Source organism: Ceratina calcarata, unplaced genomic scaffold (genome assembly GCF_001652005.2).
Source record: "Ceratina calcarata isolate Rehan_Ccalc_2016 unplaced genomic scaffold, ASM165200v1 scaffold400.2, whole genome shotgun sequence".
Taxonomy (NCBI): domain Eukaryota; kingdom Metazoa; phylum Arthropoda; class Insecta; order Hymenoptera; family Apidae; genus Ceratina; species Ceratina calcarata.
In genome coordinates, this window is record NW_017163423.1 from 245,906 (window position 1) to 260,156 (window position 14,251).

The 14,251-nt window shown below is 36.7% G+C and overlaps 1 protein-coding gene across 1 annotated transcript in view; it reads right to left on the reverse strand.

Moving 5' to 3' along the window:
* wb (wing blister) overlaps nt 1–14,251 on the reverse strand; it is a 134,461-nt gene that overhangs the window by 104,749 nt on the left and 15,461 nt on the right. The window contains exon 2 of the mRNA XM_018027159.2: nt 5,928–6,232. Within this exon, the coding sequence (XP_017882648.2) occupies nt 5,928–6,232 (305 nt within the window). The remainder of the gene's footprint in view (nt 1–5,927; nt 6,233–14,251) is intronic.

The window sequence follows — 14,251 nt, forward strand, 5'->3', positions numbered from 1 at the left end:
AAATAATGAAATATGATTATATAATAATGAGTGACGGTTATGTAATAATGAACAAGAGAACTTTAATAGTCTTTCCCTTTTTTTTTTACAATTTTGCTGTGCATCTACTGTGGGTCACTTCCTCTGACTGGTAACAGCCTGACGAGACCCACGGACAATATCAGAGGGAATATCTTAATAACGAGCTCGGCTGACAGTCGGTGGAGATAATTCACGCCGTTAGGTTCTTTTGTATGAACCTCGGGTATTGGAGCCCAAGGGAGGCCAAAAGAAACGGTGAATGCAGCATATGAAAGCACTCGAACGATGAATATATTCGTAATTGAAACGGACATGGCAGTGCAATATAATACGGTACTGTAAATACACTGTATATTTATAAAGACAAGAGAAAACTCTAAAACATTCATGTCATACAATTTATAGCGGTGAAAATCACATCAGATTTGTTTCTTGTCTTCCCAAGACGTATGCATTTAAAATTACATGATTAAAAGAATTCTCGTTGCCAGAACGGTCGAATGAAAAAGCCGATCGGCTCAGAAAACAATTATCGAAGTATTAAAAAGCAAAGCGAAGAAAAACAAAGTAATGGAGAGGCTGGCGAAAAAAGGAAGACGGGGATCGAAACAGAGTAGAGAACGAAACTTGAAGGCGTGAATGAGAACGGTTAAAAAGAAGGTAAGAAGTGTACAAAGTGCTGATAAAATAAGAGATAAAAAGAAGGATGATGAAGAGGACCGACTGAAAGAAAGCAGGAAGAAAAGGAGTCGTTCGGGTTACGGGGAATCACCTGTGCATCTCGGATGAGAGAGCAAAAAGATGGCCGGCCGGCACGACACGGCAGTGGTGCGCAAGGGTTCAGCGCCGCGGTCTGTAATTATCGCCAGTGGCCGTGGGAATTGAATTACGAGGTAAATTCGTAACGTGCCACGGTGTCTGAGAGCACCGGCCGGAATCAAAGAACCCGCCGCATCGCGGTCGTCCAGCCTCTTAACCCATTAGGGATCAACACCACCGGGGTATGTAATGCGATTCGCTTTTACCAACGCGGACATGTATTTCGGTTTAAAAAATTCAGACGACTGAAAAGTTTAAATAATTTTTCCCCGATTTACGAATAAATAAAATTAGAATTTAACGCCGTTCTGTATTTTGGCATAAAAAAATATAGCATTCTATTTAAAAGAACGATGTTGAACTTGAAATCTGCGAATGCCTACATTTACAAAAAATATATGTACGACCATAATAAATATAACCATACGACTTCTCTATAAAAAACGTTCTTCTGTAATGCATGCTTTAGAAGTTATTCAGAGTGGACAACTTGCGTGAGACATCCTGTATATAACAAATACATTAGATTCATTTATATTTTAATTCCTCTGACTGCAATATGGAAAAAGATTAGAGCTACTAAAAGTACTGAAGTATTATCTTATCTTTAATTATTGTTTGATGGCAACTTCCTGATTGCCATACTATTGAATTTATTTATTTTGTAATAATTTTGTATCATTGTATTGTCATATGCAAATAAACTATTGGCTCTCATAACTCGATATATGATTCCCTTTACTAACATTTCTGTTTGATGTATGATACTTCTGCTGATGATTTCTCGTGTCTATAAATGGACTTTTAGCTCGTTTAATAAATAAAAAGATGTAGTCATGTATCAATTATTCGATTTTGAGTTGAATCTGAATTTAATGAAAATTCCTAACTAGGAGAGGATGGGTTCAATACCCCGGGGTTTGAAACTCGGGCCTTGACATCACGCTGCGGTAGACACGGTTCGCACAAGGATCCGCGATCACCTGATAAAGGAAGGGCTCGTCGCTCGCGTTACAGGCCGCATCATCCGGTCGAAAAACGAGCAAACTTGACCCGCTTGACAAGCGATCTCCTCTACCCCACGGGCTATTATTTACCTGACTTCGTCTTTATCCATTCTTCGTCCCGAACGAGGAAGATGATTCATTCAACGGTTCGAAAACGATCGGTCGGTCTCAAGAAGAGATCAGCAGGGTTGTCATATTTTCGATTTTCAGAATCAATATTTCAATACTGAATCTTCGATACTTAATATTGAAATTTTTATAATCTTAAATGTGCGTTAATAAATATAATTAATTATAATAAGAAACCTTGGTAAAAGTATTTCAATAGCTTCTGAAAATTGGCTTTTAATCATTAAAAGACTGTATCATTCATTCTCTATCTATTAATTATATCTCTTAATATTCGAGTTTTATATTATTAAAAATTATCATCCTTGGACATAAAGCAGTAAGTAAATTTATATAAAGAGATCGTATACCTTAATTATTTACCAAAGTATACCTGAAGTATTTGAATATTTTTTCAAAACTGACTAATCCTTGAAAGACTGTATTATTTATCTTGCACTCAATATTGAAATAAACTTAAACTAACTCAAAAATAAACTTTCACTGTCTTTTAATATTCAGGATTATATTATTAAAAAAGGGCATTCCTGGACACGAGGCATTAAAGACATCGTATGTCTGTATACTCCGACTCTTTAATCCTCGAATAATGGAGGATTTTCCATGGCATTCCAAATCGAGTACCGCTTCTTTTCAGTTTCCCTACACCCACAGGGCTACAGCTTTTTGGAAGTCTTTCTTATACCGAGAAATTCATTCTATGATGTCCCGCCTGTCTATTCTGCCCTGTTTATCACATTTTCAGCTGCTTGACACCATAATGGGATTATGTGTAAATTCCTTTATACATCGTTTTTTAATTAACTGTACATACTATTTCTCACAGAATATTTTTATGGATTATTTATTCTGCAATAAGTTTTGTTAATTACGCCTGTTAATAGATACGCCTGGTTCATGTTTTTACATTAAAATAATTATTTAACTCTGACACTATTACAAAAGGAGTCGCACATTTCTGTAATGAAACGTCCCACGTTTCTTTGGAACTGACAATGATTGTGCAATACTTATGTATCATCCGGCTGGCCGTTCCCAGGGCAGATAATAGACAGTCCATCAGGATGGCCATTTTAGGTAGGAACAAATTAATTCATTTCACTGGCGGTGGCCGCGTGCGTGGGCGGCGCGGCGCGGCGAGGCTTGGATCTCCCGGTGTGTGCCGTCATGCCAATCAGTAGCCCAAACAGAAGTTAAATTTAAAATGAACGACCGACTCGAGCGAAATGCATGGAATGTCGGGCGGTCCGCAAATATATTAAGATTAAAGATCTGTTTGTTTGTCGCTGCTTTTGCGGAAGAATACAGTCTCTAAGAAAAAAGTTTTTATATGTGAAGAATTTTGGGTCATCAGGTACTTTGAAAAGAGAACAGTTTAATCTGGCATATTACAAAAAAGATGAAAAATCATAGTTGTAATGGCTTATAAGCAATTTTATATCAACGAGAGATTATTTTGAATGAAAGCCAGATTTAATTTTTGTTTTTTAAAGAGATACTTGACGATCTAAGAAGCTTCTTATACAAGGATGAAAACTGTAGAGCCGTACATCCATATTTTGCACTGTTTTTTCCTGGTCATCGATAAAACGGAGCAAAAAACATCAATGACGACTGTTAGAGAAGACACGTGTTTACCCTAGCCCCTTAGGCTTATGACTAATATAGTAGAGCAAGAACTACTTTAATAATAATTTAACGATCTCAAAATATGCAATATTCGAACTTCATTTCGCGTGAAATTAAACAATCATATTGGTTGAAGTGGTTCGACGTTAGCTCGCGACCAGACGAAAGAAAACAATCAGGAACAACAAACGACGAGCCGCTCGTAAAATTAATAAAGCGCAATGAACGTTAACGAGGATCATAAATACGGTCGCCGCGGTTTGCTTATCCGCTGATTAGCATAATCACTCTCGATATCCGTGGACCGTAATTTAAAAATATCTCTACGAGTTCCGCTTACGCAGGGCCGCTTCATAAAATGGTCTGACAGCCAGATCAAAGATTCGATGATATATAGAGATTCACCCTCGTTGCACCTTTTAATATTTAATACCTGTGCTCTTTAATAATAGGATGAAGCAGAGAAATGTGTCTATTTTTACCTATAAATAAAACTAATTTAAATTCTAAATCAAGAGCCATTAGTTTGATAATTGAAAGTGAAGAGAAAAGTTCCTAAAGAAATAAGAACAACGTGCTTGTGGCTCGGGACTAAACGTTATTTTAAGGATAAACACTCTTAAAAATAAAGAATTGTAAAAGACTAAAATGAGCAGTATAGATACATTCTTAAAACTGTGTGGCTATTCCGAGTGATTATACGTTGATTAAGGGTTTGTGTGATTACTGTGATTAATAACATGTTAAAACGATGGCCACAATTATGACGGTTCCGAACGGTTTCGCCTTTAACGAGCATCATCCACGGCACCAATTCTGATGAGAACAACACCAGTAAGGGGAACAAATTACCGATAAAATGTATACGAATTTGTGCAACTTAAACGACACTGTCCATTATGAGATTTTTATATGATTAACAGTTGATAAATATTATACAGTATTAATTAGGATATTTATCTAATTTGATAAAATAAGAATCTTGGAGATTAGACGAGTATATATAATTTTGATAATTTTTAGAAAATAAGTAGACTGCGGATTTTATACATTTATAAAAAAATATGATGTACAGGAATTATAAGAAATTCATTCAATATCCAAGGATATACAAAATATAAAAAATTAAATAAAAATTCTAAATTTTAAAATACAAAAGAAATTCCTATTTATATAGATTTCATTTTCTACATTAGCACTACAAATGGTTTACTTTGCATAAAGATGCCCAGTCTAATCATTACCTTTTTCTCCAAATGAATTATTCTCACTATCCAATTCATCTACAATAGTATTATATCACACTCACTTTCATTGTTACATTTTGCACATGTTATCTTAGCTTCGTATTTTATATTTAATTTTCAATTTGTTCTATTACTGAAATGATTTTTATTGAGTGCTCAATGGGTTTTACTTAATAAATATTTTTGGAAAGTAAAAGAAATTTTCGGTCTAGCTTTCATTTTTTAAATCGACAACGCAAATGTTCTACTTTGCATAAAAATTCGGAGTCTAAGGTATAATTTGTTGAAAGAAATTCAAGTAGGAAAGAGTTAACGGAAAAATATCGTAAGCCTCGAGAACGTTCGGGTTCTTTCCTTCCTCTTAATCATTCCGCATCCTTATTACGAAGGGAACGTTTAGAAAAAGGGCCGCCCTACCTCGTTAAAGCGTTTTTCGCCGGCGTTGCTCGCAATTTGCTCGGCGACCGCTCCTCCTTCAGGTAGTACAGGTACCTAACCGGCGCTCGCTGCATGCGAAATTCCGAGAAAGGGGCCAGAAAGTTAGCCACGTTCACGTTCTCTCCCCCTCTATCTCTCTATCTCTGTTCGCCCCGTACCGCGTAATCGCCCTCTCTTTCGCCAGCCGCGGCATTTCCGTTCTTTCCTGACCCCCTTTTCACCCGACCTTCTGCCGCGACATCGTCGAGGGACATAAATTCGTAGCCAGCCCGGGCACAATGCGAGAAACGAGTCTAACGAGCGGGAAAAAGCCACCTTACGGTTTTTCGAAACGAACGAGGGATCCCACCTTTTTCTCCTGCGCCCGCGTGCGCCACTACACGATCCTTTAATGGCGACGCAATGTAAAAGCACTTCTGTTTCGCCCGGAGGAAAGTCAAACGCGAGAGTAAACCGTTTAGGATAAAGCATCGACTCCCTCGAATAACGAAACGTCTTTCGCTTTTCATTTATTCCACCTTCCAAAATAAAAAATGCACATCCAATTTTTTATCATCCAAATAACATGGAATACATCAAATTCTTGATACGTATGGGACTGAATGAGTGAAGAGAAACGAATACAAAATTTCCTTACCTGCTTCAGGTCCAAAACTATAGTCACGTACTCGTAGCGATCTCCTTTGGCGAGAGTCGGGCTCTGCCACCATTTCCCAGGACTCGAGTCTAGTATATTACTGACGTTGTGCCTCTTCCCGGGATCGGGACTCCTGGCGTCACAAACCGCGCACCTCGACGATTCCGAAGGTTTGCAAAAGGTTTCCGGTGCGTCTTCGCCGCAGGTAGCGTTCACGAAAACGTTTGCCTTCGCAGCCACGTTGAAGGTCGATGGAAACAGGCCGCTATTTTTCAAACTCTTGTTCATTCCATACATCAGCTGACCTGAAATTTAAATAATAAATGCGGATCAGGTAAAAGAGACATATTTTCATAAAGGAATATGATTCGAAGAATTCTGAGGAGTTTTGAAGATTTCTATGTGATTCTCAAGTAACGAAATAAATTAAAGAAATTAACAAATCTTTCAAATAATATTGAACTGTATCGCTGAGGGTCAATACTCATGAGAATTTTATAACAACACAGTTTTACGATCAGGAAAGGAACTTGCTATGTCCATTAAAACGTGTTAGAAGTAAATCCAGCCGGAGGCAGCAGCAGCAGCAACAACAACAAGCGATCGTAATTTCCCAGGGATACATGCATCGACAGGTTTTGACAGAAGTCTCAGCACGGAACCAGTCGTACACGCGGCGGGCAACGACAAAACGAGTTGCCCGTCTCGCGAGCCGAGAGACGCAGCAGCGCGACGGAACGTGCACCGATGAACAGGTTCATCGGGTATCCCCGACTACTCCCTGGCCGGACATCTGAACAGGTTAAACGCGCGTAATCGACACGCGCACCCCGCGTCAAAGGAACGTGACGAGTGATCGCAGCCTCGAATGATTCACGACCGCGGCCAGCGATGAGATCAAGTTCAATGTACAGGACATTTCAGAAATGGTAACATCAAGGCATGTCTCGATGCGTGCCTCAGTCCTCCTTTATCAGTTTCGTATTATTGATTTCATCAACCACATTTTCGTATTTTCAATCGTTCATCAAATTTATCATTGACCAATTCATTCAAAATACCAACAGACTTACCAAAAGAAGCCCTTAATGAACACAATTCAGCTACAATGATTTTGTTTGGATTCATAAATCTTATTTAACACTAGAATTACCACACCAGTTAAAATGAGTGCTTTTGAATAAAGAAGACATATATGAGAAAAATCGGTAGTCTAGTATTAAAATTCGATGGTTGATCACCTAGTAGTCGTTAATGAACTTAGACATTGATGCAACTTTAAGTCCTAAATAAGAAAATAAAATTTGATTCTACTATTCGAATTAATCAAGTCTCCATTACGATTGATTTCCGCTCGCGTTTCGGCGCGTTCATCGGCATCCTGTTGGCTCTTCTCTCATGCAAATCACGCGGTCTGGCCAACGCATACGCTCGTCTCCTTCCTTCGTATCCGTCGTGTTGGTCGCAGCGACCACGACCAGGACGCGACGCGGCGCGACGCACGACGTTGCGTAGGTTTGCTCACGAACGTGGACACGTGCGGCCGCCAGAAAGATGGAACACAGGGTTATTTCTGTCGTCATCAGTCACTCGCGGCGGGCTTAAGTCCCCGGAGAGAGCAGACTCGGCCAGAGAAAGGGAGCGAAACAGGCCAGCCAGCAGCCGAGACGCGACACAACACACAATACCTACAATAACCTCAGCTACCTCAGATCTTACTCCTTTCCTGGAGCTTTTATGCACGCTCATGATCCGTTTACCGGATTGCTCGCGCGGTAGCAACTCTTAGCATTAGGCTCGAGCTAAACGTCGTTTCTTTCCGTAGATTGAATCTGTCGGGTTAAAATCATCCATCAAGTTCACTACCATGATTAATTAATCATGCTGAATGATCGGTTTACTAAATTCAGCGAGCAGTATTTATGGGATTGTAAATCAAGTATATATATTTTATTATTGCACTCTATCATATATTGTTAATGTTGTTGTATGGAATTTATGCTCTATTGCAGGCGTCGGCAACCTATGACCCGCGGGGCACCGAGTGACGCATTTGATAATTTCAAGTGACCCACTTGAGTTAATGTATAAAAATAAATTATAAAAATGAACACTTTGAAAATACATAAAAGAATAAGCTGAAAATAAATAATAAGAATAACATCTTAGTTTGATTATAGTTCGATTACTTTTAATTTCAAAATTAGGCACGTGTATAAAGCATTACAGATACAAATTATACATTCTTTGCACTTAAGCATTGAAATGTTTGTACTATCACTGATAAGGTTCAACGAGCCGAGTTATATATTACGCTTTTACGAGGTTGATCAACGGCTAGGAGATCGGGACAATAAGATGTAATTGTATAACTCGTAGAATTGCGATCGGCATTGTTAAGTGCATTAGGTGTATCGGATTTTCTCTGATTCATTACGCTATTGCGTATGCGAAAGTTGTAATCCGATTTGTACGGGCAAAATCGTAATTCCTAATAGAAGTTGATATTACAGTACCGTGAAAATATAAATAGATAATCTCTGAATCGAAAAGTAAGTATTATAACTCTGAGTAGATTTTTACAAGAATTCTATATGAACGAAGGAGGAACACCTAACGGTAATAATTCATGCATATTGCAAATACATAATTCATAGACGACTTTATAGGCAACCGTGATAACCACATTAAGGTGCGAATAAACTTGCTGGATTATAGTCGCATAGCAACTATCACGAAGAAGTAGTAAAACTTTTTTTTTAACAATGTTAGACGTCGAATAAATTATTTCTAACACGTTCGCAGATATGTATATGCAAAATAGTGCTACTTCCTACTAGATCATTTACTATTCCGATACTGACATTTACACGATGGGTATAATGCAACGTAGTATAATCTCATTGTCAGTGATTCTGCCGGTCCTCAGCCACTGCCATAAACGTTCAGCCGTAATGCGTGAGTGTGAACACAATATGTATATGTATATGTGTATATACATATATATATTATATAACACCATACATATATGACATAGTATGTATATATTTTGGTTCATAGTGCTAAAATGTTAAGTCAATTTTCTTGTTTGCAAAATATCATAAATAACCACGAAATATTAATTCGCATGGTGATCAATAAGCTAAATTCCACCATTCATTGAATCTATTATTCTTAATAGTCAATCTTCAATGTCGAGTAAAAAGATATTTTGAGAATAAATAGTAACGAAGAAATATTGACTATGTACATAACATTATGTATTACGTACATGTAAGATTTCTATGTAACGAATCAATTTACTTTCTTGTTGGATCGAAGTATACACGTTGTTCATCTTACTTGGAAAATGATTTACTTTCATGGAAAATCTCGCACGATAATTCCATTGTCATGAATTATCCCAATACTCGGTCGACTGAATCATCAGAAATACTAATGGCACTAAAATATATCGAGGCGGCGCGTAAATACATGCTACGGAAGGGCGTACGTAGGATAAGAGAGATCGAGTACTATGACTCATGTTTACGGTTCGTTTAACTGGTTACGAGCTCATTGTCCTATGAGAAATTGTTCTATTCATGATCAAACCGATCGCGAACGTGGCTAACGAATGGAGGGGAAACGTTTCGACGTGTACCAGTGTGCTCTATAAATTTTTCTATTGTACACCATTGGTGATAGGATCTTTTTATAAATCGATGTTTCAGCTTCTCTGATGATATGAATTTGTTAACAAATTGAACATGAAATTTATATGGAAAATAACATTTATTTTAAAATAGAGTAATAGTTATGAGAAGAGAGAAAAGAATGCAGACTAATAGAAATGTAGAGAGCAGATAAGAATATGAACTTTACCAGAAGTTACTTGAGCATAATCTTTGAAGAATGTTTCAACTGTCACGCTCTGCTTTGAAATACGATTTATGATCTGCTAAACGAACGAAGCCGAAGTTGGAGAAGCTCTTTCCAAACTTTGCCACCCACGCATTACTGGATGTCGATTCTCCACGAAGGAAAAGGGAACACCCGTGAGATTCTTAAAGGTTCTAAAAAGTGTTACTCTAATGGGAAGTCAAGTTTTTCGTGTTTACAAAGTATCATGAAGAGGCACGAAATACTGATTCGCATGGTGATCCATAATCTAACTTCCATCATTCATTGAATTTATTATTCTTAATAGTCAATCTCTAATATCAAGTAAAAAGATATTTTGAGAATGAATAATAATGAAATAATCTTAACTATGTACATAATATTATATATGTTAATAACGAAATAAAACATGCAAGATTTCTATCCAATGAATCAATCTGTTCTATTTTTCTGACTGCCGACATAATCTCGTAGCACCTCAAATTTTAAGCTTTACGTTAATCCTAAAGTACGTGTCAGGAAATAGGAATGCAGTGGAACTTAGTGTCTCTCCATTAAGTATCTGAAACTACAGAGTATGTTGTTATCATACTACAAGCATTTAAACGATGTCTAACTACTTTTACTCAGTAGAACCGATGTACGAGAGGATCTTATCGTGTTTATGCTTCTCCACTCTTTCTTCTACCTAGATATGCTTCTACACGTTAAGCACTGATTGATTTACTGATTATTTCCTTGCATCATTTGCACAGTTCATATTCTACAATCAATTAAGAGGCCGGGGTAGTCACATGACTTTTCTAACATTTTTCGGTATTGACTTTATTGATCTTTAGACAATTATAGAAAATCTGTTAGTATTTAATCAAACATGCTAATCGAGCATTAAAAAAATTAGGCATATATTTATTACTGTTTTCAGGTCTTGTCCTGAAACGGATTAAAAGTCATTGACTCAAGTTGTATATCAAAATTTTTATACATGTCTTTGATATGTACATCAATTTTTATTCACTCGTACTATCTCCGTTTTAGGTAGAACATGAACTTCCACTTTTTATAACGATGTGCATTATATTCATTGATTACTTTCATTGTATGCGATTGATACTTTATTGTTTCGTTATACTTGTATTACACGTCATCACTCACTACCGTAAAACCCACTCGATTTTAACTAGAGCCGCTCCCATGCATTCATATGAATGAAAGTCAGGAAAACATACGCACTCACTATAGTCCCATAAAAATGTACATCTTTAAAAAGTAATTCATAAATTGTACATCAATTGTTACATTTTTCAGGCTATGACACCTACCGGATTTTATATAATACAGTCATAATTATTACGTTTCATTACTAGACTGCGGATTCTTTTATAAAAAATATAAAAACTTAGTGTCTCTCCATTAAGTATCTGAAACTACAGAGTATGTTGTTATCATACTACAAGCATTTAAACGATGTCTAACTACTTTTACTCAGTAGAACCGATGTACGAGAGGATCTTATCGTGTTTATGCTTCTCCACTCTTTCTTCTACCTAGATATGCTTCTACACGTTAAGCACTGATTGATTTACTGATTATTTCCTTGCATCATTTGCACAGTTCATATTCTACAATCAATTAAGAGGCCGGGGTAGTCACATGACTTTTCTAACATTTTTCGGTATTGACTTTATTGATCTTTAGACAATTATAGAAAATCTGTTAGTATTTAATCAAACATGCTAATCGAGCATTAAAAAAATTAGGCATATATTTATTACTGTTTTCAGGTCTTGTCCTGAAACGGATTAAAAGTCATTGACTCAAGTTGTATATCAAAATTTTTATACATGTCTTTGATATGTACATCAATTTTTATTCACTCGTACTATCTCCGTTTTAGGTAGAACATGAACTTCCACTTTTTATAACGATGTGCATTATATTCATTGATTACTTTCATTGTATGCGATTGATACTTTATTGTTTCGTTATACTTGTATTACACGTCATCACTCACTACCGTAAAACCCACTCGATTTTAACTAGAGCCGCTCCCATGCATTCATATGAATGAAAGTCAGGAAAACATACGCACTCACTATAGTCCCATAAAAATGTACATCTTTAAAAAGTAATTCATAAATTGTACATCAATTGTTACATTTTTCAGCCTATGACACCTACCAGATTTTATATTATACAGTCATAATTATTACGTTTCATTACTAGACTGCGGATTCTTTTATAAAAAATATAAATGATGCATATGATACATAAAATTATATACATATCGTAATATGATCTTTGCATTTGGTACTCCGCATATTTTTGTACATTACATGCTTTTATATTTTTCGTACATTCAATCTGTTCATAACTACACAAAATCAATGTAATCATAATAAGCTCGGACACTATCTCGAGCCATAGCGTATGTTGTTGCCGGCGCCATTGTCAGGTAATTAACATGGTAGACAGCTATGTGGGTAGACGTGGACGGCTGTTCTGCATCCGCGTGCGGATCAACGCGACGCCTCGGTTGGAATTCACAGCCGCGTGACGCTCGCACCGCGGAATCGCGTTTACGAGATTGCGTTTTCATTCACGCCGCGCTCATTCATTCCGCGACTCGCCTGCACGCGCTTATACCGCTCAATGAAATGTTTCGTAACGGGCGCTAAACTCTAAACGCCTTGCTACGATGTCGCGCCAACATGACGTGAGTAGTGGTATCCTTATCTGTCTGTTAAACATTCGCGACGAGAATAGCAAGTTAGTAAGACGAATATTTATTGCACAGAAAATTAATTTATTTATAGGAATGCATATGAATATGAAATTTGATCTGAGGAATAAATTACTCGCAAATGTCTTTCTTAAATATGTATTCAATTTTTTCGAATAATGTTAAATTCCACGAAAAATATTTCATTGCTCTCTCGTTAGGCCAACTCTAGAATATTGCACCACCGGCATGGTCTCAATATTACAAAATTCACATACAGGCTATCGAAAAAGTTCAACATAAATTCTTACAGCTCTTTGCGTAATATACGAGTATCCCCATTCTGTTAACTTATCACAACTATGACTCTACTCTAAATTAAGCACAGAAATCAGAAGGAAGGCTTTAGATATCTCTTTTGTTTTCAAAATCATCAAATTCTAAATTAACGTTGTGGCTAAAATCTCGAGGAAATACAAATTATTTTTTGTTGTTTTATTCATGCTAATTTTGTTCACTCTAAAGCAGATATTTTCTCTAATCGAACAGTTATTATTATTTTATGATACACATGAATCACATTTTACATTATTCCACAGAATATAAATATATAATTTTGTACTAGATATTAATTTTTGTCTGAAATAGCTCTTTTATCACCGATACTCTCATTTTGTTGCACGCGACCTGGAATCTTAATTAAATTGTTGAAGTATCACGATACGTCTTTTTCCAGCCGCGGGGGTAGCCCATCATCATCATCAATATTGTCATCAAAGGTTGCTGCGACGATTACTGTTATTTATACACGCGTTCCGATATCTCGGCGCTGATTCGCGCGATCGGGTACAGACACGGTACAGAGGCGTACGAAAGTATAGAACCAGATATACATGATAAATGAATGCGCATAATTCTAACATAACAGATAGAAGATTTATCTATTACCAGATTATCGGCTATTAACATAAAAAGAATTTGGTTGAAATTAATCTTCTATGGGTACGATTTGATTCGATCAAATAAAATAACACGTGCTGTATCACTCATTCTCAGATTAATCGCGATTGATGGAATTTCATGTACTTGGGAAAAAAGGTGAAAGAACGAACGCGATGTATCTGACTTATGCGATTATACGATAGATTAATGTTAAGCGATATCACTAAACAGGGTTTTGTGGAACGGACTGTATCGCGATCGAGAAATCGATTATCGCGGTCGGAGAACTCGAGTAAGCGGCGTCCCGCGGCGAATATCGAGCCGAAAATGAAAAGCTGTCCGCGGGGAATAATTAATGCCGGCCGGAACGTTCGGTCCGTTCGATTAATCAGTCTCAGCTCCTCGAGAGATTAACGAGATGCAATATTAATGGTCACACTGATCTTAGTCGTAGAATTCACAGGTTCTTGAAGAATCGATGGTCAGTGATACCTACCGGATTGAAACTCGTGTCTATTCATCAACGAGGGCGAAATTTCGAGTCAATAAATAAATTGATAAATCAACGAATAAGATTGATTATTCCCAATTTCAAAATTCTTTTGTATTCCAAATTATTTGATCGTTCATGGCTACACTACAAATTCTATGCATTTCTACAAAATTAAATTTGTGAAAAATATAAATTTTTATGTGATGCGCATAAATTATACAAAATATTAAAAGTGAGTATTTAATAAAAGGAACCTTCATCTGAAACTTATTTTATTAACTGGCT